Below are 24,193 nucleotides of genomic sequence, written 5' to 3' on the forward strand. Positions count from 1 at the left end.
CGGCCGTCTCGCGCAGAGAAGGAGGGAAGCTTGGTTCTAGGCACAGTGGAGAGGGAAGAGAGCAGCGCATGCGGTTCTGTTCGATGGGAAGGAATGGGGCGGCACATTCAGTGGATCTGCTCTCCTTTTAGGTCGGCTGTTGGAACACGAAAGATTTGGTGTGTGTGACCCTTTTCTCCTGCGTGACCCAAATAAACCGTATGGATCTCATATATGGGTGAGGACTGTTGGAGACAGTCTTAGATGAAGATCAATTCACAAATCCTATCCCTGGACCTGAACGTCACAGCCCACGACTCACAAACCATGGGCCATGGCCCGCAACTAACATCCTTTTCCCCTAACCCAAGCAACCTCATAGTCGGTCCCTATTAGTCATTGCCCCACCGATCACTTGCTCCCGTCATTTTTTCGAAACACTATTTTACACTCTATTCCTTATACTCAATAGTTGATATATATTACACGCTGTAGTTTATCCCTTATACTCAATGATCAACATATACTACCTTGCATACTCTATCCCTTATACTCAATAGTCGACACGTCGTCGCAACCGTGGTGTCTATATATATGCCATACATAAAGCTATTCTTAACTTTGATGTTTACCTCTTCTCCCAAGCAAGGACCATCATTCTCAAGCATCATCAGACGAAGAGAGGCCAGGAGAAGAGATTAGGAAAAGAACCTGTGAGAATTAGTGGGAGAGATCCACAAGGAAGGTACTGGCGTCGCGTACTCCCCCTCTCTCTCTAGTCGACCCCTTTGTTTTCTCTCTCCTCTCTCCTCTCTCTCTCTCTCCTGGTGCTGCTGCCTGCGCCTGCTGTGTGTGTGTCCCTCCCCCCTGCCAACCCTTTTCTATTCAGTCGGTTCCCCTCTCCTCTTCCCCCAAGCCAAACACCACCACCCCTCCTTCCTCCCCACACCCCCTCTCCCTACGCCTCCTCGCCGCTTTCCCCACCCAATCCGACCGCCGGGCCGCCTCCTCTCCGCCGGGGCGGGCGATTCCCCGGAGATTCCGCGCGATTCGCCGCGGATTCGGGGCTCCTCCGGGGGTTTCTCGGCGAATCGGCGGGGATCGGGACTTCCCGGCTGGAGGTCAGGCCCCCCCTCCTCCTCCCCTCCGATCGCTAACCCTCGCTGCTTCGTGCCCCGCCGCGTGGGGGCGGGGGTTTGCCCGGTTACTGCCCGCGCCGCCCTGTGCCTTAGGTGCGATGAACAGACGAGTGAACTTTTGCTTCTACATACAACTGGGTGCTGGGTGGGGTGGGGGAGAGCGATTCCGTGATCGGGGCGCCTTCTGCTGCGTGTCCTTGCCCGATGTGCGGAGTGGGTTGCCGAGGGGTGCGAGTCGGCTGCGGGTTCTCCTGGTGGTTAATTAAGCAAGTTGCTAGTAATTGCACGAGTAGATTTACCTGTTGCTGTTAATGACTCTGTGCTGCTGATCCATTTGTTAGTTATATATGCTTTGGTGGGCAAGGGATGCGTGTCCCCCAGTGCGTGGAATCTTCGGTGTGCAAGGAATGGAATGGTGTCTGTGGGAAGTAGCATTACAGAGGACAGAAGAGGGCTGATGCTGGTGCTAGGAAGTAGATGTTGCGTGCCTTATCCTGTACTGATATGGACAAAAATAGGTTTGACTGGATTGTTGGAGACTTTGGTTTACCTAAGCATGCCACTCTAGCAGCATACTTCTTGTTTGTACCAAAGTTACAACAGAACTGCAACTTATGCATCCCTATGTCGAATGTGCTTGCAGTACTGATAACTTTACCATCTGTAGGTGTTGCGATTAGAACAGCTGTAGAACTTTTTCGCTGTTTCGAAGGCTGGCTGATACTGATTGGCATATCAGTCATTCAATATGCACATTCCTTTTAGTATGTTCTATTCTATTATTTGATGAAATCAGATCATATCGTCACCTTTGGGTTCAAGTATTAGCAGTAATCACCGCTAACCATTGGTGGTTTCTCCAACTACGTTGGTTGCCAAGCAACGTAGTTGGAATGGCTACATTGTAGCAATGTTCTTTTAGTTTAGTGGTGCCTGGCACAAGATAGTGTTGTCATGGCTTTGCTTTGATGTGAGCATCCTAATTTTTGTCACGCCTTTGATTACACTGTGGGATACGCTGCCAAGCAATCAGACAATTCTAGATTGGCAAGGAATCATATCTTGATACCTTTAGACATGAGGATTAATGACAAGATCTATGGCCCCCTTTGCTTAGTAGCAAATGGGTGTTTTATCCTCTTTGTCAAGTGAGTCCTAAGTCTGAGGCCAGGATGAATTTTGTAGTGGGGCTGGGGCCAATTATTTCATGACTCTCACTTTTTAATTCCTTCTCTGCAGAATCCTCCATCTGTTTCGGTAACTATTTGGAACAATTTACGTGGAGATTGCATACCATCACCTTCCCTGAAGTGAAAAATATATGGGCTGATCGTGGCATTTCATGGGAGGTTTTGAAGATGATGAACCACCCTCAAAACGCGCAAGAGCATCCTCAGTAGAATCTGCAAGTTTACCAGATTATTTCTCGTTTTCGAAATCCGTCAATCCTTTGGGAAGTACAATGGCTAGACCTTTGCCTTCCCAAGGGAAAGAAGTTATGGTTGGTTCCAAGGGTGTTATTAAGAAGGAGGAATTTGTTAGGATAATCACCAAAACTCTGTATAGTCTTGGATATGAAAAAAGTGGAGCAGTTCTGGAGGAGGAATCTGGGATTATTTTACATAAACCTATGGTGAATCTTTTCAGAGAGCAGGTGATTGATGGGAATTGGGATAATGCGGTGGTTACCTTGAATAAGATTGGCCTTCAAGATGAAAACATCGTGAAATCTGCGTCATTTTTGATATTGGAGCAGAAATTCTTTGAACTTCTAAGAAATGACGATGTCATGGGTGCTATGAAGACTTTACGATGTGAGATCACACCCCTTGGTGTTAATAGAAAAAGAGTGCATGAACTGTCGACTTGTATGATTTCTTGTTCTCCACAGCAGTTGTTCCTTGGTTTTTCAAAGCTTGGAATTGATTCTTCTAGTTCTCGGTGGAAGCTTCTAGAGGAATTGCAAAAGGTGCTCCCTCCAACTGTGATGGTGCCTGAGAGGAGGTTAGAAAATTTAGTTGAGCAAGCACTTACTGTACAAAGGGATGCTTGCTATTTCCATAATTCTGTTGATGGGTTGTCCCTCTACACTGACCATCACTGTGGGAAAGACCAGATACCGTCTCGCACGCTACAGGTAAAAAAGACTCTGGTACCTGCTTCGGTGTTTGCTTGGAGCGCTAAAACCCCACATAAGTGCTAGTTCTGTGTCTGCTGGTCAGCCACTTATGTACTGTATTGATTTGTCATTTGTATGTTATTTAAAACACCTCAGTAGTTCTTTTTTTGTTCTGTATTTCACTTCCATTAGCTATATTTGGATTATGATACACAGCAATTTGAATGAAAACAATGGAAGTCCCATTGTTGATGCTGTAATTTGCAAATCTGAAGTCATAATCCAGCTTTACAGCATGTATGTAGACCACTTAAGCTTCCTTCTACCTTCCCCCTTGCTCCATCTCCCTCCTTGTTCTCCCCACTTCTCACCATTTGTTGCCAAATAATAATTTCAGTTTACTGCAGAGGGTTTTTTTTCCTGAAAAAAGGTTGATAAGAGCTGGGAGTGCCACTCATCTTTGCACTTCACAAAAATATTGTATTAGCTATGTTTTCTTTGTTAAGAAATCATTCTTTCACTTGCAGTAAAATGAATAGAAACTTGCGACTTGTATTTTGCCGTACATTGTTGTCACTTTTAGCTGGATGTGAAATGTTAGAGAACTTGGTTATCAAGACTATTTTTTTCCTAGTAGCTGCATATCTTGAAGTTCGATGCTTTGAAGTTCACAAGTAAAAAAATTGTTGCAGGTTTTGCATGCACATCACGATGAAGTGTGGTTTATCCAGTTTTCAAACAACGGAAAGTATTTAGCCTCAGCGTCAAATGATAAATCTGCAATTATATGGGAGGTAAACTTGTGAACCACTGAACTTATGTTTCCAAAGTCTTCTTTTCTCATGGTCTGCGACTCTGCGTACAAACTGGGTGGCCTGTTCCTTAGTTCCTATTTTAAATTTCATGTCAAGAACTGAACTTGTCCAACCTTACTAATGCTTTTCATCACCTGTTCTTTATTTTTTTTACCAAAAGTTGACTTTCAAATCCATTGTTATTTTCAAAACAAAGACAGAAGTCTGCCATTTCATATTACATTTTTTCCACTGAAAGCCTACTGCTTATTACTCCGTCAGTTCCAAATTATAAGACATTTTGGCTTTTCTAGACACATTGCTTTTACTATGTATCCAGACATAGTGGTATATCAACAGTCATTGTACTCCCTCTGGTCCAGTTTATAAGGCACCTTCTAACATGGTCTCCTAAATTACACTTTGACCATTCATTTATTTTATATTATATTATTTGTTATAAACTTATGATCATTGGATAGTACATTTGATTACAAATCTTATCAATTTTGTTTTACAATGGTTAAAAATTCAGTCAAATTATTAGTCAAAAGATTATATAATGACTCTTGACCTACACAAAATGCCTTATAAACTAGACAGGAGGGAGTATCTAGAAAAGTCAAAACATCTTATAATTTGAAATTGATGGAGTACATCTTGTAAGCTCCCTAGCTTGAATACTGGCACTTCTGTATGTTCTTGTTGATCATGAAAGTGTCTGTCCCCACTATCTTACGGTTGCACTGCAGTAAGTTGGGTTGTAATGGTAATACAGGTAGAGACTTCAATCGCGTAATTTGCTACTGATAAATGAAGCTTTAGTTTTTACTTCTGTTTTGTTGTTATTGACCATGCTATGCGGTTTACTTTTCCTCTTTTTTATCCCTTCATGAATTAATCTTTTCATTTCGTAGGTTGATGAAGATGGAGAGCTATTACTGAGGCATACATTGATTGGTCATCAGAAGTCGGTGATGATGGTCGCATGGAGCCCTGATGATTGCCAGCTTCTCACATGTGGGCAGGAAGAAGCCATCAGACGCTGGGATGTTGAATCTGGCAAATGTCTTCATGTTTATGCAAAGCCTGTTGGTTTGATATCATGTGCTTGGTTTCCAGATGGAAAACAAATATTGTCTGGTCTAGCTGATGAAAACTTTTGCATTTGGGATTTAGATGGTAATGAAGTAGATTGCTGGAAAGGGCAGAGATCAACAAGAACATCTGATTTTGCTGTAGCAAAAGATGGAAATCTTATAATAAGCATGAGTAGGGAGAGCACAATTCTTCTATTTGATAGGGAGACAAAACAAGAGAGGTTAATTGAAGAGGGTAGTACAATTACTTCATTTTCTCTATCAGAAGATGGTGATTTCCTGCTTGTAAATCTTATAAGCGAAGAGATTCATTTGTGGAACATAAGAAATGATCCTGTTCGAGTCAACCGGTACAAGGGCCATAAGCGCAACCGGTTTGTGATAAGGTCTTGTTTTGGTGGATCTGAGCAGGCGTTCATTGCTAGTGGGAGTGAAGATTCACAGGTATGGCGATTGCCTTGTGACCCACCTAATGGCTATAGAATCGATATTATGTGTGCACTTACCTTTGTTGTCATTGTTTTTATTAATATGCACTGCTCCCAGACACATGCTGTTTTAGACAATTATATTTATTGTCAGATGAGTCAAATCTAATGGAGAGTGCAGCTAACATGTTTGTCATTTGAACCGTCCTCATTGCATTACATTATTCTTTTATATACGATAAAGCATTCAAACATCCTGTGACACGGAAATCATTGGCTAACTCGGGGACGCTCTTGCAACTGGCGCCTATGTCTAGGCCGGTCTCAGATTTATTATAATTTAATATGCATGCCTAATTGCTTATGGCCTTGTTTAGTTTCGAATTTTTTTTGGGTTTTGGTACTGTAGCACTTTTGTTTTTATTTGGCAATTATTGTCCAATCATGTACTAACTAGACTCAACAGATTCAGGTAAACTGTGTAATTAGTTTTTATTTTTGTCTATATTTAGTGCTTCATGCATGTGTCGTAAGATTTGATGTGATGGGGAATCTTGAAAAGTTTTGGTTTCTAGGGTGAACTAAACAAGGCCTGTCTGCACATGCTAGTTTCCACCACTTTTCTTCTATAGTTTCATACATTCGGCATGCAGCATATTTGTTGACACTTTCTTCCATGTCTTCTGACCAAATCTTGCTGCTGATTTATTTTATGCTAGGAGATGCCACTATAAATACGTTGAAATTATCCTGTGTTTTTCAGCTGATTGTCTTTTCTGATGAACTATTATACTTCCAAGGGGTGTAATGGAGGCATGTAGTTATGGCATCCATATATCTTGTAGGCAGTAGAAAATATGATACTTTGCATTTCATCAGTAATAAAAGAAGTAAAAATGTTACTCCTGCCTTTCAAATTGGAAGTTGTTTTTGTTTTTCTAGATACATTGCTTTTACTAGGAAAGTCAAAACGACTCACGATTTGAAATGGAGGGAGTACTTCTTAAAGTTGCATTGGGAAACATAAGATTTAGCCTTTGCAATGTCTAGAAGGCCTGTGGTTGGTTGGTCCAGCCCACACGGTTCATTGCATATTTTCTTTTGTACCCTGCAAGGTAATAATGTGCAACACCTGGTCATGTTTCCAGGTCTACATATGGCATCGAGCCACTGGTGATCTCATTGAGACTCTTGCTGGTCACTCGGGCACAGTCAACTGCGTAAGTTGGAACCCTACGAATCCCCACATGCTTGCATCAGCTAGTGACGATCACACAGTTCGTATATGGGGGGCAAAGAAGGCCAGTCTTAAGCGCAAGGATGTTGGGAGCAGCAACTGCAACAGTAACGGTTTCCACTCGAATGGCAATGCTCATGGCAACGGTTTCGTTCACCAGTGCAATGGGAACAGCACCAAATGATTGGCCAGGGCAATGTATCTCCATGGATGGTTAACTGGCATCTGTAAATCCCCCTTTCCTTTTACTTCCCTCCTGGAAGAAGAATCGCCACCGCCATAGTGAAAAAAAAAACAAAAAAAGAAAAAAACAAAGCTGCAGCACAAAGTGTGGGGAACCTGCTGGGTTTCGTGCGCCATCTTTCCCTTGTTCCATCATGACTGTCATCACATTTATTTCTTAATTCAAGCTGGGATGGAATTATGATATTGCTTATGCATCTTTCATATCTTGATGTACCCTCCCTGATTGATTGTAACTGTATTTTGGTGGTGATGCTGATGGTGGTCAATTCCTCTGATTGCATTTTGCCTTGAGAAGAAACAAATGTTGGCCTAGGATGCTCCGCCTAAAAAAATGGGATGGAACATCTTATCATAAATTTAAATAGATTCAATTATTTGTTTCAAGGGAACAAGTGGTTTGTTTGCTTGCCATATTATTCCTTGTAAGCAAATATCTAGGGTAAATGGAAATTTTGAATATTTTTCAAACCAAACAACTAACCAGTGTTCTAGCATCATTGAAATAACTTGTGTGTTGTAGGTGAACTTTCTTAAAAAAAAACTGTTGCATTTGAAGATATGAAAGTTGGGTAGGGGCATTTACGGTCTGTTTGGTTAGGCTATGGAGAAGTTGTGAGCTGTGAAAGTGAAAAAGTAGTTGTGAGTTGTGTGAAAAAAGTGGCTCTTTGGTTTAAATAACTGAAAACCAATCATCTCTCTCTCTCTCTCTCCAAACAGCTGTAAAATATCTATTTTCATCCATTTGGAAAAACTAAAAGGGGAGTTCAAGGTATTGTGAAAATTGTACTACGAGAAAGCAGCAACTTCCTTTTGTTCTATCGTTTGGTTGGCTTTCTGCTTTTCTATCGATCAGCAGAAATGTTTTCCAAAAGCTGATTAAACAAAAACTTTACTAAAGATGAACCTTGAGGCAGGTTAGGGCACGGCCAACGCACGCAGTTAAATTTGTTAGCCTCGTGCAAAAGTACCAGTCTACATAGAGACTCAGGGGGTGTTTAGTTAAAAAAATACAAAATGCAGAATGTCAACTATTTTAGAATAGTAGAATGTAAAATGTTGAAATTTTCTGGACATGATACCTTCATATATGACCATTGACTATAAGATGAGTTCATTTCTATATTTGTATAATAATTTTTGGTATAATTCACTTGGTTCCACATGCATATATCATTATTTGCATGTAGGTATGAATGTGTCTCAAAGTGCAAGGTCATCAAAGTTGAATTTTTAGTTCGCTAACGGCCCGATAGTGCTTTATTGGGAAGGTCATAACTCATCCATCTGGAATGAGATTGAGGTCAATGAGCACTTGATGGAAAGCTTGTTTGATAAGCTTTCAAATAGATCTGGTCCTACCTCAATATCACATCGGCAAAGCCTTCAAATAGTTATTATATTCTGTTGTTGTTTGTGCCGAGAGCTACATCATCATTATGGGTATATTTTTTTTCTTGTGACTCTAGTCAAGTGGGAGCACATCTCAAGGAGAAGGAGAAGCCACAAAAGGAGCCCTTGAATGTCCTCCTCTTTGCCCACCACCTTAGAAGGTCAGCAAAGTCGTTCAAGACAAGTCAGAGGCCCAATCCATATCAAGTTTGAGTCCATCTCGGGCTTCGGGACCAGCATGAGGTAAACACAGACGTCCAGGACACATCCGGACTCTGTTTTTGATGATCCATATATGGATGGAAAGATAATTTCATAAGCTAACCAACGGCTTTGGTTTGATGCCTAAATTCCATCGGCGTAAAGGGAAATCGTCGAAACAAGTTGACATTTAGAATCCGTCGGGGCGTTACGTCGCCATCTTTAGGGTTGTTGGGCCTTGTAACGTGTTAGACCACCTTATGGACGTGAAGAGGAGTCCTTAGACGTCCCTTAGGCTATATAATTAGTAGCCTCCACCTATGTTAGGGTTTGGCTTTTGCTTAGATTATTTTGTCAAAAACAGTTTCGCCGTGAGATCCTAACTCGTGAGATTAATCATTCATCTGCAAATTGGTTGCATTCTTCCTTGTTCTTGCTTGTATTATTCGATTCGGAGGCAAGGATTAGCCTTCTTGGTGAGGTCAACCGTGCAGCGCCGGTCGATAACCAGAGGAGATGTGGTGCTAAGGTTGCAGGGTTTGGATCTTTGTGATCTGAAGCCAGATTGTGTGTCGTTCTCTGACCAAATCGTTGTTTATCTTGAATCTGATGGAAGATCGGGACCCATCCCCATTATTTAGTTCCATCCGAAATACAGAATTCGTGCAAAAGTACCAGTCCACGTAGACTTAGGGGGTGTTTAGTTAAAAAAATGCAAAAAGTCAACTATTTTGGAATGATAGAATGTAAAATGTTAAAATTTTTAGAGTCATGTTTAGGTCCATCTAAAATGTAGAATCTATTGTCCCCATGAGAGCCTCTTGAAGTTCTTTTTGGGTTTTTTAAGCCTCCTAAGGCCAAAATCTACAATGGAGAATAACTAATTTTTTACCAAAAAATTTATATACTTCCTCCGCCCACGAAAGAATCAATTTCTAGGATCCGTGCCAGTCAAACTTTTTAAAGTTTGACTAACTTTATAGAAAAGAGTAACAACATTTATAATATAAAATACACATTATATGAAAATATATTCTATGATGAATCTAATAATACTAATTTGATACTATAAATCTTAGCATTTTTTTCTAGAAATTTGGTCAAAGTTTAAAAAGTTTGACTTAGGACAACTCTAGAAATTGACTCTTTCGTAGACGGAGGGAGTAGTATTTAGTTCCATTTTACAAAATGATGGATCAAAATCTAATTTTTTTTAAGAGAAAAGGGAAACTAAAAACCCTCCTAGTAATCTAGTTGTACTATTCACTCAATCCTAACGTACTATAGTTTGTGGTCCCATGAATTACTGTTTTCTTCCATTGTCTTTATACGTTATGTTTCAGCTTCTCAACGCTGGCTGTAGCGGGTGTGTCTCAAACTTTTGTCAGATGGGGATGGGGATATTGTAGCCTCTTCAGGCACATCTGAGGTTCTGCGCGAGGCCATCAATCGCTATAACCTGGATGGCTGACTCCGGTGTTAATCGCTACAATGTGGATGGCATCGTCGGCAACGGCTAGATATCGTTGGGGCACTTCAGTATCTAACGTTGACAAGGCTAGATATATCTTTCTTTCATTCTCCCACAACGTTGCCTTAGAACACTGTGAAGAGCCTTAAAATAGGGATTGTTGGATATCTTGAAGGGCTCAAATCAATCGGGATTCAAAATAGGAAACACAAATCCATGTTGGTTATTAGTGCCTTTTCAGATGCTGATTAGGCAAAATATTCTTTTGAGCAATCTTGTGTCATATGGCGTGCAATGAAACAAGCAACTATCTCTATGTCTAGAGCTCATAAAGCTACAATAAATACAGCTACAAATTAAGATAGTGTGCATTCACAAGCTTCTGCATGAATTGTGAATCTCACATCCGAAAGTAGCCTATTATATTGACCAAATATTTATATTATGTCATTCTGGTCTTTCATGCTAGGACAAACATGTAGAGATTAACTATCGCGCTTTGTGGGAGGATAAGGTCTGGTTGGATGTTGGAGTAAAATTTAGTTCAAGTTTGACTACAATCCATCCCAAACACATGTGGATTGAGATGACTTCGACATTCAAAGAAGAGCTGGATCAGGCAACTTGATATAAGATTCATCGGCTCGACAAATGTGCATGTAAATTGCCATACATCGGTAATTATATTATTACTCTTTTTTAAGGCGCAAGTCTTCCGATGCATAGAAGCTTAGACTTTTGGGGTCTATTTGTACATGTGTAACTAATAATTAGCTGCTAAAATTAGCCAAAAATCTATTTGGATATTTATCTAGTAATAAGGTCCTGTTTGGATCTCCTCTAAACCTAGCTCTAAAAAATTTAGAGTATTTTGGCTTATTTTGAGGTGTAAAGCTCTAGTGTGAGATACTGAGGTGGGATAAAATTTAGAGGTAACTTAAAACTATCTATTTGGAGATTTTAGCTCTGAAGTTTAGAGCAGGAGATCAAAATAAAACCCTAAGTCTAACTAATGTCTTACCTATAACCTAGGTAACCATTATTGGTTTCTTTTATCTAACACTGCTTATAGCTATCTGGATGGATCCAAAAAGAGCCTTAGTAATTGATTTTTTATAATTGCTTGTGTGGGACCCATGCGGTGACACCTATAACTCTTTCTCCTAGTGTTATTAGATTCAAACCACTAAAGTTTTTGAAAATGAGTTATTGGGCTCTGTTTGGATCTATTAGCTGCTGTTAATTAGCTAGGTAAGTATTAGTTGGTTTGCTCCAGTTAATGACATACTCCTTCTGTGCGCCCCCAAAATAAGTGACTTTTTTTTTACTCACAGACAAGATATTTGATCGTTTGTCTTATTTTTTTTTTGTGTGTAAATTATAAAATAAGTAAATTATTATTAATTATCTCTAATAATCAAATAGATCATAATAAAATAGATAATATTTATATAAAAAATTTGAACAAAATGAAACGTCAAACAAAAATGTTAAAGAAAAAAACGTCACTTATTTTGGAGAAGGGGGAGTAGTTGTTAGTTGAAGCTTCAGTTATGTGGATCCAAACGAGCTAACTATTACTAGTACCTAACCTAATATATCACACACAGCTGTGTTCAAAGAACTTACTATGGCTCAAATGTTGCCGTCACTCTGGTTCCTGCCGGCCGGCTCCTACTGGGCCGGCTATACATGCCCATCCGCACGCACTGAAATTTTCGTCCAACAGTAGGGTACACCTAACACAAACAAGATTTTTGACTGCACTTGTGCAAATGAGAACGATGCTGGAGTTTGGACAAATCCAGCCAGTCCTTGTCACTTATCAGTGACAACACAGATGTCGCTACGTACCGCCACCAATCTTGTTGTTTTGCTATCCCTTGTCCAGTGCAATCATACATATACAATCTCTCATATATATCAATGGTCATTATATGTTGGGAATCCTTACAAGCAGATATATAGCAGTGGCACCCCCTTGCAGTCTTGACAAGGTGTCAGGAATTGAGCTTGGAAATGGAGGAGTTCGCCCTGTGCCCAAATCCTCATTTCGTGGTCATCCCATGGCCAGTCACCAGCCACATGATTCCCATGGTGGACATCGCCTGCCTCCTCGCCGCGCACGGCGCCCCGGTCACCATCATCACCCCGCCTTCCTGCTCCCAGCTCGTCCACAGCCGCGTCGACCGCGCCCGCGCCGGGCAAGCTGCCGGCTCGGCGGGCATCGGCATCACGGTGACCGCGCTCCCGTTCCCTTGCGCCGAAGCCGGCCTGCCGGCGGGCTGCGAGAGGCTGGACCACGTCCCCTCGGTCGACCTCGTGCCCAACTTCTTCGACGCCAACGCGCAGTTCGGCGACGCCGTGGCGGACCACTGCCGCCTTCTCATGGCGACGCCGACGCCGACGCGCCGGCCGAGCTGCATCGTCGCCGGGATGTGCAACACGTGGGCGCACGGCGTGGCGCGTGAGCTCGGCGTGCCCTGCTTCATCTTCCATGGCTTCGGCGCGTTCGCTCTGCTGTGCTGCGAGTATCTCAACACGCACAAGCCGCACGAGGGCAAGTCGCTGGACGAGGCCATCGACGTCCCCGTCCTGCCGCCGCCTCTCGAGCTCAAGTTCGCCAGGAGGCAGCTGCCGCTACAGTTCCTGCCTTCGTGCTCCATTCCGGAGAGCCGCCTTCGAGAGCTCCGGGAGTTCGAGATGGCCGTGGACGGCATCGTCGTGAACAGCTTCGAGGAGCTGGAACACGACTCGGCCGCGCGCCTCGCGGCCGCCACGGGCAAGACCGTGCTCGCCGTCGGCCCCGTCTCGCTGTGCGGCGGCGGCGGCGGCGGCGGCGCACGCGCACCTCCTAGCCTCCTCGACGTCCGGGCCGCCACCGACAGCTCGGTGAACGATGACGCCAGACGGTGCATGGCATGGCTAGACGCCAAGAAAGCCGAGTCGTCGTCGTCGTCCGTGCTGTACGTCAGCTTCGGCAGCGCCGGCCGCATGCCGCCGGAGCAGCTGATGGAGCTCGGGCTGGCGCTCGTGTCGTGCTCCTGGCCTGTCCTCTGGGTCATCAAGGGCGCGGACACGTTGCCCGACGACGTCGACGAGTGGCTACAGCACAACACCGGCGGCGACGACGGCCAGTGTCTCGCGGTCCGCGGGTGGGCGCCGCAGGTGGCCATTCTGGAGCACCCGGCCGTCGGCGGGTTTCTGACGCACTGCGGGTGGGGCTCGACGCTGGAGAGCGTCACGGCGGGCGTGCCCATGGCCACCTGGCCGTTCTCCGCCGAGCAGTTCCTGAACGAGAAGGTGATCGTTGGCGTGCTCGGCATCGGAGTGTCTGTCGGCGTGACGAAGCCCACGGAGGGCGTGCTGACCGGCGCCAAAGACGGCGGCGGCGGCGGCGCTAGGGCGAAGGCGGATGTGGGAATGGAGCAGGTGAAGCGAGCGTTGGATATGCTGATGGATGGAGGAGTGGATGGGGAGGCAAGGAGGACGAAAGCTAGGGAGCTCAAGGCCAAAGCGAAGTCGGCTTTGGAGCATGGAGGATCGTCGTATATGAATCTGGAGAAGATGATACAATTTGCAGCTTAATTAGCTTGAAAATGGATTGGTCTAGCTTGGTCAGTTTCAGCAAGCAACTCAGTTTATTTCTGCGTAATAAAGGTTAAGAAACTACTAGGACTGCAAGCAGCTGGGGTATATTACATGTAGGGTTCAGGAACGCTGTCGCTGCAGGCTGGGCAATCTCTGTCCAGGATTGCAACTAGGCAGGAGTAGACGAAAAATGGCAACATCGATCAGAGATACTTTGGATTGAAGATCAGTGACTCATGTGCGTTGTCTAAGATTTACTCCCTAGCTATGTCCTGGATAAATACAGTACATCGTGACTTCTAAAATTTGTACTGCAAGCAGACGGGGGAGAAAGTTATTTTTGCCCTTAAGGGCATGTGCTCCCACTCTCTCTACCACTGGATTCGCATTGAAAAGTGTGCAAACACACATCTCAATGCGAATCTGCTTTGAGATGTGTGTTTGTACACTTCTCAATGCGAATCCAGTGGTGGAGAGAGCGAGAGCATATGCCCTTGAGAGCAAAAAGGTTTCAGGAACACTGTCGCTAGCTGCAGGATGGGCAATCAATTGCAACTGGGCAGGAGTGGCACGGTAGAGGATGATTCAATAATGCTATGTGAATGATGCTTTGATCTATTGAAGAAAATGAAGAACACAATCATGCAAGCGAACAGCATGAGCCACAAATTGCTTTCATGAATCATGATGAGAAGAATTTGCGCATTAGTGTTGTGGTACTTGCATTGATAGTATACAGTCTATAGAGCTTATGGATTGCATGGTGTTTGGAAAAGAAAATTGTCCTGATTTCTGAATGCACGTTCCCGTTCTTAACAGCTACTGCGCATAAAATATGTGGTAGTTAATAACAAGAGAATGAAGCCTACAAAAATAATGAAGATGCAAATGGTTATTCATGGGAATGAGGAATGAATGCAAGAGTTCTAAATTATGAATAAAATGGGAACGTAATATTCTAGGTGTAAGGTAGCTAAAAATGTATTTTTATGTAAGTGTTAGTGAAACTCTCTTGATTACATACCGAGGCCATGATACCGTTCAGAGAGACGGGGACATCTGCACTAACTGGTCTATTAACCGTAATTCCATATCCTTAGAGCAACTCCAACAGTTTACGACTAAAACTCACTTGGCAAATCTATAATTTTGCCAAGTCTCAAAACCAAATGCTAAGTGAAAAAAGAGGTCTTCTCCAACAGTTTGTTATTTAGGCTTGGCAAAAGAACTTGGCATCCTAGGGTTTTTGCCAAAATCACAAAATTGAGCCTCCAACAAGTTGGCAAAACTAGTTGGCAAATTGGGATACACGTGATGCCAAATGATGGAGGACTTGGCATATTTGCCAAGTGAAGGGGGGATTTTGCCAAGCTCACAAAATTGCCAAGTAGTTTTGCCAATTTGTTGGAGGCTGTTTTTTATGATTTTGGCAAAAATCCTAGGATGCCAAGTACTTTTAGCAAACTGTTGGAGTTGCTCTTAGAGTTACATGCCTGGCTCACCATGGTGTCAACCTCAAATAACCTAGTCCATAAAGGAGATCCTAGTTTCTCTAAAATGAAAGGCCAAATGGGCCATAAAAAAAAATATTGTGGTGGACTTGGTGGACGCCAAGACCAGTGGCCCACGTAAGGGCGTAAGGCCCAAGCCCACAACGTTCTCGACGCTACCTGATCACTCCTACTAGGGTTCCGCACCCCTCCCCACCTATATATACCGTCAGCCGCCGCCGTCCTCCCATTCCCCTCCCCTATCGTGAACCCGCCGCCGCCGCCGCCGCAGGAGGAGGAGACGCGCCAAGGAGAGCACGCGAGGAGGCGACCATGAGGGCCAAGGTATCCTCCATCCATCTCCGCGCCTACTCCTCGCGCCTACCATCTCGTCGATTAGATCCGTGTGTGGCGTAGCAACTCGTTGCCACGAGTAGTTCTCAACTCGGTTCGTCCATGTCCCGGGGCTGTGATTACAAAGAGAGAGGCTCGAGTGGCGCAATTCTGGGGTGGAATCTCTTATGGGACGGCGGATCTCGCCGTGCGCTCGTGGACGCCCCCCTCGTCGCGGCGGCCGGGTCTGGATCGGTAGCTTGGGACGCGAGGTGCCGCTCTGCGCGAGGCTGATCCTTAGACCAGTCTCAATGCATAGGGCCTTGTTTAGATGCACATGTTTCGAGCCGAGCTGTGACAAATCGTGTCGCGCAGAGCTTGGTATCTCTGTGTCCCGTGCATCGTTTCCGCATGGTCCAGCCGCTGCGGTCTCGGAGGCGTCGCGTGCTTGTGGCGCCGCCGTCTTCTAGGGTTCTTCCCTGGCCACGGTGAAGGTTTCTTAATCGCATACACTTGATATGAGCCCCGTGGATGATGGCCTTAAGCCTCTGCTTGTGAAATGTTGTTAGGAGATTGAATTGCATTTCTAGCAGCATCTGATGGTGACTGTAGTCCTTGCTCTAAATTTTTAAAGATTTAGATGCTTTGTTACTTATGATTTGTTTGCACTGGAATCTGCCTGGCACCGTAAATAAGCAATTGCACGTTGATGCTTATCAGTGTTTGTCATTACTAATGCTTATCAGTGCAATTGTACTGGAATCTGCCTGGAGAGATTTTTGTTCCGTGTTTACCTTTAATCTGTGGAATTGTCTACTTCCTCCACTTAACCTGCAGCACAAAAAGGTAGTATGTTGCCAGGCACTTAAGATAAGAATTCTGTTTTGTAGTTAATTGAAAATTGTGTGATGGACAGGATAAGGATAGCCCCGTTCTTTTGCATAGTTGTTAGATGTATTCCTTACAGTATGTCTTTAATTGTCTTGTACTCCCTCATTTCAAAACATAAGCTGTTTTGGCTTCTCTAGGTACATTGCTTTTGCTATGTATTTAGATATACACTATATCCAAGGGTATAGTAAAAGCCATGAATCTAGAAAGCCATAAAGTCTTATAAGTTGGAATGGATGGAGTATACAAGAATGGTCCTGTTCTTCTTCATTTTAGTTAGTTGCATTCTTGTCTATGCTGTGCTATTATTTTTCCTCTTATCTAATGCTCACTCAACTAATGCATTCTTATCTGTCAATCTTCAGTGGAAGAAGAAGCGCATGAGGAGGCTGAAGAGGAAGCGCCGAAAGATGAGGCAGAGATCTAAGTAAGCTGGTGGAGATGGATGGTGGACGTGATGGCATGCTTGAGTACATACATTTCTTCGGATGCGTTTGCTCATGGAGAGGCGTGAACCTGGTGTGCAGTCACAGTTTGCCATCTGTCAATTGGCTTGTCTCGGAAACCTGCACTTCAGTAGGCTATCGTGGTTCTAGTTATATCCAGAGTTTTGCACTAAGACAACTCGGTCTGTTTTGTGAACCTATTATGATGGAGCTTTATTTGCTGCTAATATCGACCTACCTATCTACCTACCTGTTAAGTAATTCCTGTGTTTGTTTATGCTGTGCTTGCCTGATCTTTCATTGTGTTATTGTGGTATCTGCTCGTTGGTGCTGGTTTATCTGGCCTGTTTCTGTAAATCATCAGAGAAACAGCGTCCTGCTGTGTTGAAGAGCACACCGATCGCTATGCTTCACATTGAAGCTGATGCTCAACATTGACTCATAGTCTCATACAAGCATTGAAGCTATTGTTCATTCTATGACCGACAGTTTCTCTATAATGGTGCATATGAACATTGAAGCAGACAACATATTTTGCAGCTCGAACCTCTGTTGCCAAGCTGATGCTCTACATCGATTTTAATTGCAGTAACGGTTTGCTGCTGTGGCACGTCTGCGTATCTCTGACGTTAAACGTACCGCGAGGTTGTTTTGGTCTGCGATCCAGTGTTACCGCGAGATGGTTTTGTTTTATCATCAATTTTTTTTCTTTGTGTGTGCAATGCCTCGGTTCGCTGTAGGCCTGAAGCTAAAAACCAAAGTCCCATTCTGACTCTGATACTCGTTCTGAATTTTTTATTTTTTATTTTTTAAAAATATTTTAAAAATCACTTATAAAAGGAAATGGTTTTCGTTTTTATTTTTTAAAAGTCCCATTGTGTTGTTTAAACATTTGCTAGTTTTTTTTTGAGGGGATTAAACATCGTCTTATCATCTAGTTGGACTGGCCAACCAAAGGAAATGCACAATCTACGGTCCATTTCAAAACCGCGAGCGTGGACTAATCAAGCCCACGATAGGACCTTTCGTTTAGGCCCAAGTCCAACCGAAGGCTCACTAACCAAATGCAATGCCCTATTCGGCCCAATTAAGGCCCAACGCCGTCTCGCTCATGTCTCTCTCCACCACTACGCTCGTGGTCTCTCGATGGGACCACCACTCCAATGGACGGCGCGGATCTCCCCTCCTACTCCGCCGCCACGGCCGCCGACGGCGACCGGCCTCCGGAGAGCGCGGTCGACGGAGGCGTGGAGAACGAGCGTGCCGCCGCGCCCACTCCAGAGCGGTGCGAGGCGCCGCCTCCGGAGAGCGCGGTCGACGGCGGCGTGGAGGACGAGCGTGCCGCGGCGCCCACTCCGGAGCGGTGCGAGGCGCTGGCCTCCGCGATCGCGGGGGTGCTGGCCGGCGCGCTGCGGGAGCACGAGGAGCGGGCGGCCGCTACTGCCCGGAGCCAGGACGAGGTCGCCGCTGCCGTCGACCGCCTCAACGGAGGTAGGTGCCTCTCCCCGCTCCCGCCTTCGACTTTGTCTGCTGCTGATGCTGTCGTGTGGTGCGCGCGTTGTGGCTTAGGGTTCTCCAGCTTCGGATGCGGTGTATTGTGGCGTTAATTCAAACCGAAGAGTAGTGGGATTTAAATGACATACTAGCAATTGAGTTGTGAGCTCTGTGTTTTATCTATCTACTTTGCCTCTTTTCTTGAACTATTCAGTACTCTTCCGTAATTTCGTCATCACGATGGCAATGAAATTCAGGGACATCCCAAAAAATGTACTTTGCCTCTTTGAGATTCTAACAGAAGACTAGTGGGATTTAGATGACATACGAACAAATGAGTTGTGAGCTCTGTATTTATTTATCTACTTTGCCTTAAACTACTCCAGCACTCTTTCGTAATTTCCTCACCATGGTAATGAAATTCAGGGACCAAAAATGTACTTTGCCTCTTTGGGATTGCAACCGTGACAGGGCGAAGTTGAAATTATAGCTCGTTGTAACTTGCTTCTGTAGTTTAATTTAATTTAACTAATGCACCATCGTATTTCTTGTGCGAGATTGCATGTTATGTTTCTTGCTATGTTTTCAATATCCTTACCCAGGGACTTGATTGAATCTACTTCTGCTGTTCTAAGTTGCACTTGACATTGTTAGAGTATAACACGACTAGGATAGAGTTACTTGGGATTAGGATCCTTGTGTGCTGGCTTGCCCCAAGTCATGTAAACTCTCTATATACTGTCTGAGAGGCTCAATTTAAATAATCCAAATCCACCCATAAACATAGTTCTTAGTTGCACCTGAATCTACTTTTTATTTAGTCCAATTTCAGTCTCTTCATTGTCTCAAGCGAGTTAACAAATAAATGGATGAACTAGAAAATTCTAGCAGTTAAACAGTATACAATGATTAAAAATATTAAACTGAGATTCATGATTCTGTCATGGGCACATGTGTGAGTGTCCAACTTGCCTGCAGGTGACCAGGTTTCCAATCCGGTAAAAAAAATTGGGCACACCAAATAACACTTGGAGAACCCTAAGCCACTTGGAGAAGTCTCTTACATTTTCCTTTGCTCCAAGGCTCCATGCTTTTATTCAATTTTTTTTCTCACCTAATGTGCTATTGTCTGCGTACACATAATTTTGATGGAAAGTATGTATGTATGTGTATCCAATAACTGTATGAAACTAAGACTGAGTTTTTGCAGAGCTAGACAGGCTATTAGAGAATGCACCCTCAATGATAATAATGCAACATTCAGCAAGGATTTCCAGTATCCGCAAGAGGATTTCAGCAATGAACATGCTACTCAAGTCCATACAGCGACGCATAGATAACATTGATAGAATTATTTCTACTGGTATGTCAAGTGGTTCTGTCTATCATTACTCTCTGTCTGTGGGTCAGCAGAGTGAATCATTATGGACACATTGCTTTGTGTTTGCAGATCATTCATCTCCTGTACAGAAAGCCGGTAATGAACTTGGATCAAGGTGCCCTCCTTTTTTTTCCTACCACTTTTCATCGTTTATCTTTGGGTGGTCATGATAAATGTGAACAAGCAACGTTAAGAGTTATGGCTTTCAATATCTCGAAGCTAGTGCTGAAGATGAAGTCTTAGTAAATTTCTGAACAATAGATGCAATTCTGTATAACTGGAGAGGTGGGCTTTTCTTGCTTTTCAGTGTCGTGGTATGAAATATTTATACAATAAACAACACAATAAGTAAATCTCTGGTTCCCCCAGCCCAATTTGCTACTTTATTTATCTAGTCCTTATTAGTTGCATCCTTACACAGTTCCTCTTAATTACAGGTTTTAGAATAATTCTGGTGGTGTCCCATCAATTGCAACCATTTCTGTTTTGGTAGAGTTACCATCAAGCAATCACACGGGGCTGTCCATAGAAGTGAGACGTCATAATTTCAATTTTTCCCAGAGATGTATGATCAAAATATTCCAATCCTTTTTGTCACATTTTGGAGTGGGAAAAGCCTTTTGTACTGGATGGTCAATTTCTTTTCCTGCGTTCTTTTTGTTGCAGACAATGAAGCGTGTTTTCAGCTTCGGCGTTCACCCTTGTATTCAAATATGAAATTATATTCAGAAATCATATTATCATATTGACACTGTTGAGTGGTTTTGATATATAGTACTTGTTTAAGATGGCAACATCTGGAATTCACATTGTTATACTTTATCAGAAATGTTGGTAGATGCTAGTGTGCCATGGATATAATTCGTTTGAAGGCCTTCTGGCCAGGTTTGTCACCAAATTCCAAACCAAATGTCAACGTTCATATGCAGGTATCGGTCTACTCGATGGATTCGATCAACACACTTGCATAAACAACTTGGCAACTTTCATTGCTCGTGCAGGAGACTCAGTCATGTTCTGCCGACCGCTGGCAATGCAAATTGCCAGGTATGTGCAGTAAGGCTGGCGTGCAGCAAAGCAATAGAAACAAACATATTTCAGAAGAAAAAGCTGGCATGCAGCAAAGCAATAGAAACAACAACATATTTCAGAAGAAAAAACATAGGTGTTATTCCGACTGTTTCAATGTGCCGAAAACAGGCAGGAATTTGCTGCGTACAACTATGACCTTTTTTTTTCGAGAACATGCGTACAACTATGACCTGGAACAACAATGACCAATTGTCGTGGGTGGTCTTCATTGAAGAAATGTTTCATTTTCAGAATCAGAATAAATAAAGGTACAGTGACAGCCATGAATCTACAAGTTACCCCAGGACACCAAGACTACAACAAAATAAACTAAGCAATGAACATGGTATGAACCTCAAATGGAGGTTCTCCTTCAAACCTGTACATGTGTTGACTATCTAGGATCTTTTCTCCGCTAATCTTACAACATCACTGACAATAACCTTACTGCTGAAATGAACACCACAGTTTGCAATAGTATTGTCATAGGCGCATGTAACCTTCTTTGTGACCTTTGAAGAGTTTCAGATGCCTCTTGTTCTGAGAATTGCTCCGGGTCAGTTCACGGCGTGTTCTCCATGACGTCACATGAGAATATAATGAAGGAAATAAGAAACATAGCAACAGAAGTAATAAGATCACAACACATATTAGCATGACATTCATGAAGCCATCCCGGTTTTTAGGGTTCTTGTTCTGCTCGGTCCATGGCACGCCACCAACATTCATCCCGAAAACTGACAAATTTTGCAACATAAATCAGGTAAATAAGAACCCTGAAAAAGAACAGAAATTAATTCAGGAAAGTACACGAGTGAGCACCAGGACAATGAACTTACCTCCAGTGACAATGGAAAGAGGAAGGAATATTATGGAGAGAAATGAAAGGTAGTACAAGCTTTTGTTTATCTGCTCTGATTGCCAACTATCGAGACTAGCCTGAAGTGTGGTAACTCTATTTGTAATGAATCCTAGGTTTTCTTTGAGCCTTCTGAGGCGACCTATCAGATCTTCAAGGGCTGCTATATCTCCAGTTGCGAACCAACTCTTGCTCGCACATTTTTCTTTCACGCGGGGGAATACTTGTTCACCGTGAGAAACAACCTACACAAACAAAAATAGTAGCATTGAGTCTGTGACTTCTGTTCTATAGATTAGGCCTTGTTTAGTTTCCTAAAAATTTTGCAAAATTTTTCAGATTTCCCGTCACATCGAATATTTAGACGTATGCATGAAGTATTAAATAAAAATAAAAATAAAAAGTAATTACACAGTTTGGTCGGAATTGACGAGACGAATCTTTTGAGCCTAGTTAGTCTATAATTGGACAATATTTGTCAAATATAAACGAAAATGCTACTATTCATATTTTGCAAAAATTTTTGGAAGTAAACAAGGCCTTAACTGAATTCATGTAACTGCACTTTTAGAACCTGAAAGCCAAATTATAAGCAACACAGCATGACAACCTCAATGTCATATCAGCACTCACTTCATGCATGTTTGCGATTTTGACTAAAGCAGTGCAAATTATAAAACATTCCAGGTTCCCAATATATTTCCCAGAAACTCGAGAGAAAACTCATACCTGAAGCAACCGCTGTAGATCGAGATGCATTTTTGGGAATCTCCTGCCATCCAGCAAAAGTTTCCTCAGAAAGTGACCACCTGCAACAAGCACAATCCACACAGTTCATAAAATAAAAAGGCTAGTCATTGGAGAGAAAAAGGTGAAAGTTCGAAACCTTGTTTGTTGAATCCTGGAATGCAATAAGCATGGAGAGTACATTTGCCATATGGTACCCCTCTATATTTGCACAATGCTAATAAACCTTTGCTGAAGCATACATCATTTAACTTGGCATAGGTCGCATAGCATTGTTGCAAAATTTATATGGTTTGGAAGAATGATCAGGGTCTACTTTGGAAACTCTACTGCCATTATATAGGATCCTGATTCATGAAATTACATGAATACATGTAACAGAGTCATCCTCGAAGTTACATTCAGGACCTGCATTCAATTCAACCATTCCAAAATGTCTGGAATTTGTCGTTCTGATGGAATGCATACCAACCCCACCCTTTCAAACCTTGCAACCTTTTGTTTATTTTATTTAAAGAAAACCTCGTATGCAATCATGAGTCAAATCTAATTCTATCACATTGATCTGAGTTCATGCAGCAAGAGGTCAGCATTTTCAGCGTCACCAACCAACCAAAGAAGCGTAGGTTAGCAGCAATCGAATATCTTTTATCCAGATGAGGAATGAAAGGGAGCTTTACGCGATGATTGACCAGCAAGAAAGCAACCTCCGACCACGACCTCCGACCGCTCACCTTTGTCGAGCTGCAGCTCGATGGCGTCGAGGTCCATCTCGAGGCGCGTGACAATGTCGTGGACGTGGTCTACGTGCGTGCCGAGGACGTGCACGAGGAGGTTGGACACCGTCCGCGGCACCGGGTTGTCGGTGTGCGCGCCGTCGGCGTGGTTCATGGCCAGCAGCGACTCGAGCAGGCGCTCCTCGATGACGACGCCGCCGTCGACGGCGCATCCCCCGCCGTGTCCCTCGTCGGCGACGACGCCGAGCGGCACCTCGGAGAGCAGCGACGCCTGCTTGGTCCCGAACGCGAGGCGCGGGACCCCGCCGACGGACACGGTGACGACGGAGCTCTCGGTGACGCGCACGGCGAGGCGGAGCGCGCACGCGCTGCCGACGGGGCCCGGCGAGCTGACCCGGAGCAGGAGCGCGCCTCCGCTGTCCCCGGAGGAGGAGCAGCAGTGCGGGCCCGTGGCGACGAACGCGAGGATCTCCTGCAGCGTGAGCGGCGGGCAGAGGAGCTCGATGAGCGCCTGCGCGTGGTGGAGCGGCTTGGCCGCGGAGCGCGGGAGCTCCACGTGGTGCCACGTGAACTCCCCGGGCCTGGGACGCCGCGCCGACCCGCCGGACGCCGACGGCGCCAGGCCCAGGCCCCAGGGCGCCTCGGAGAAGCCGCCATCGCCGTCGAACACGAACGCGTGGCGCGGCACCGCGCCCGACGGGAGCGGCTTCCCGACCGCGGGGGACGGGGACGGGGGCGGCGGGCCCCGCCTCGGACGCAGGTGGTTGGAGCCAGAGCCAGAGCCGAAGCCGGCTGCCTCCGCGCGCGGGGCGGGCTCGCCGGCGCCGGCACCGGCCGCCATTGGCATTAGAATTTGCGCCCACGCCGCGCCACGTGAAGGCGTATTATACCACGGCATCGCACAAGCTCCAGGGACCTCGCGGTGAAATCGCGAAATATCTCTGGACCTTTCTGCAAAAACGATCTCGGCAAGCGTTTTGCTAAGCGCTAAGCTTAACCCGGGAAGGTTAGTTTCAAAAAAACTATAATACTCCGTGTTAGTGCATAGTA

General features: G+C 44.4%; 4 protein-coding genes and 1 pseudogene across 5 annotated transcripts; 3 read left to right on the forward strand and 2 right to left on the reverse strand.

The window, feature by feature from the left end:
- On the forward strand, positions 810–7,317 carry LOC110436952 (WD repeat-containing protein 26). 2 transcript variants are annotated; one of them, XM_021464772.1, is made up of 5 exons: positions 810–1,100; positions 2,358–3,255; positions 3,930–4,031; positions 4,949–5,575; positions 6,708–7,317. In XM_021464772.1, exons 2-5 carry the CDS (start codon positions 2,461–2,463, stop codon positions 6,978–6,980), a joined length of 1,797 nt encoding a protein of 598 aa, XP_021320447.1. In that variant the 5' UTR covers positions 810–1,100; positions 2,358–2,460; the 3' UTR covers positions 6,981–7,317. The 2 variants fall into 2 exon arrangements, with proteins under 2 accessions (XP_021320447.1, XP_021320448.1); XM_021464773.1 differs by having other exon boundaries at positions 810–1,211; positions 6,708–7,308.
- On the forward strand, positions 11,763–14,399 carry LOC8074071 (UDP-glycosyltransferase 73D1). Its single transcript, XM_002443763.2, has one exon. The coding sequence runs from the start codon at positions 12,123–12,125 to the stop codon at positions 13,689–13,691; it is 1,569 nt and encodes a 522-aa protein (XP_002443808.1). The 5' UTR covers positions 11,763–12,122; the 3' UTR covers positions 13,692–14,399.
- On the reverse strand, positions 15,553–16,949 carry LOC110436989 (annotated as a pseudogene).
- On the forward strand, positions 17,978–20,517 carry LOC8066142. The gene is made up of 4 exons (XM_021464970.1): positions 17,978–18,345; positions 19,559–19,711; positions 19,799–19,844; positions 20,167–20,517. The coding sequence occupies exons 1-4, from the start codon at positions 18,018–18,020 to the stop codon at positions 20,171–20,173; spliced, it is 534 nt and encodes a 177-aa protein (XP_021320645.1). The 5' UTR covers positions 17,978–18,017; the 3' UTR covers positions 20,174–20,517.
- Positions 21,030–24,150, reverse strand: LOC8066143. Its single transcript, XM_002444949.2, has 4 exons — positions 23,141–24,150; positions 22,389–22,468; positions 21,640–21,904; positions 21,030–21,537 (listed from the first exon to the last, which is right to left on the reverse strand). The coding sequence occupies exons 1-4, from the start codon at positions 24,039–24,041 to the stop codon at positions 21,284–21,286; spliced, it is 1,500 nt and encodes a 499-aa protein (XP_002444994.2). The 5' UTR covers positions 24,042–24,150; the 3' UTR covers positions 21,030–21,283.

Source organism: Sorghum bicolor, chromosome 7 (genome assembly GCF_000003195.3).
Source record: "Sorghum bicolor cultivar BTx623 chromosome 7, Sorghum_bicolor_NCBIv3, whole genome shotgun sequence".
NCBI lineage: Eukaryota > Viridiplantae > Streptophyta > Magnoliopsida > Poales > Poaceae > Sorghum > Sorghum bicolor.

Coding starts and splice junctions, on each gene's coding strand:
- LOC8066142 (XM_021464970.1), top strand. CDS start 18,018: ATGGACGGCGCGGATCTCCCCTCCTACTCCGCCGCCACGGCCGCCGAC. Junction 18,346..19,558: donor CGTCGACCGCCTCAACGGAG/GTAGGTGCCTCT, acceptor GAGTTTTTGCAG/AGCTAGACAGGCTATTAGAG. Junction 19,712..19,798: donor TGATAGAATTATTTCTACTG/GTATGTCAAGTG, acceptor TTGTGTTTGCAG/ATCATTCATCTCCTGTACAG.
- LOC8066143 (XM_002444949.2), bottom strand. CDS start 24,041: ATGCCGTGGTATAATACGCCTTCACGTGGCGCGGCGTGGGCGCAAATT. Junction 21,905..22,388: donor ATCTACAGCGGTTGCTTCAG/GTATGAGTTTTC, acceptor TTGTTTGTGTAG/GTTGTTTCTCACGGTGAACA. Junction 21,538..21,639: donor TCTTTCCATTGTCACTGGAG/GTAAGTTCATTG, acceptor AAAATTTGTCAG/TTTTCGGGATGAATGTTGGT.
- LOC8074071 (XM_002443763.2), top strand. CDS start 12,123: ATGGAGGAGTTCGCCCTGTGCCCAAATCCTCATTTCGTGGTCATCCCA.
- LOC110436952 (XM_021464772.1), top strand. CDS start 2,461: ATGGGAGGTTTTGAAGATGATGAACCACCCTCAAAACGCGCAAGAGCA. Junction 3,256..3,929: donor TACCGTCTCGCACGCTACAG/GTAAAAAAGACT, acceptor AAATTGTTGCAG/GTTTTGCATGCACATCACGA. Junction 5,576..6,707: donor GTGGGAGTGAAGATTCACAG/GTATGGCGATTG, acceptor TCATGTTTCCAG/GTCTACATATGGCATCGAGC.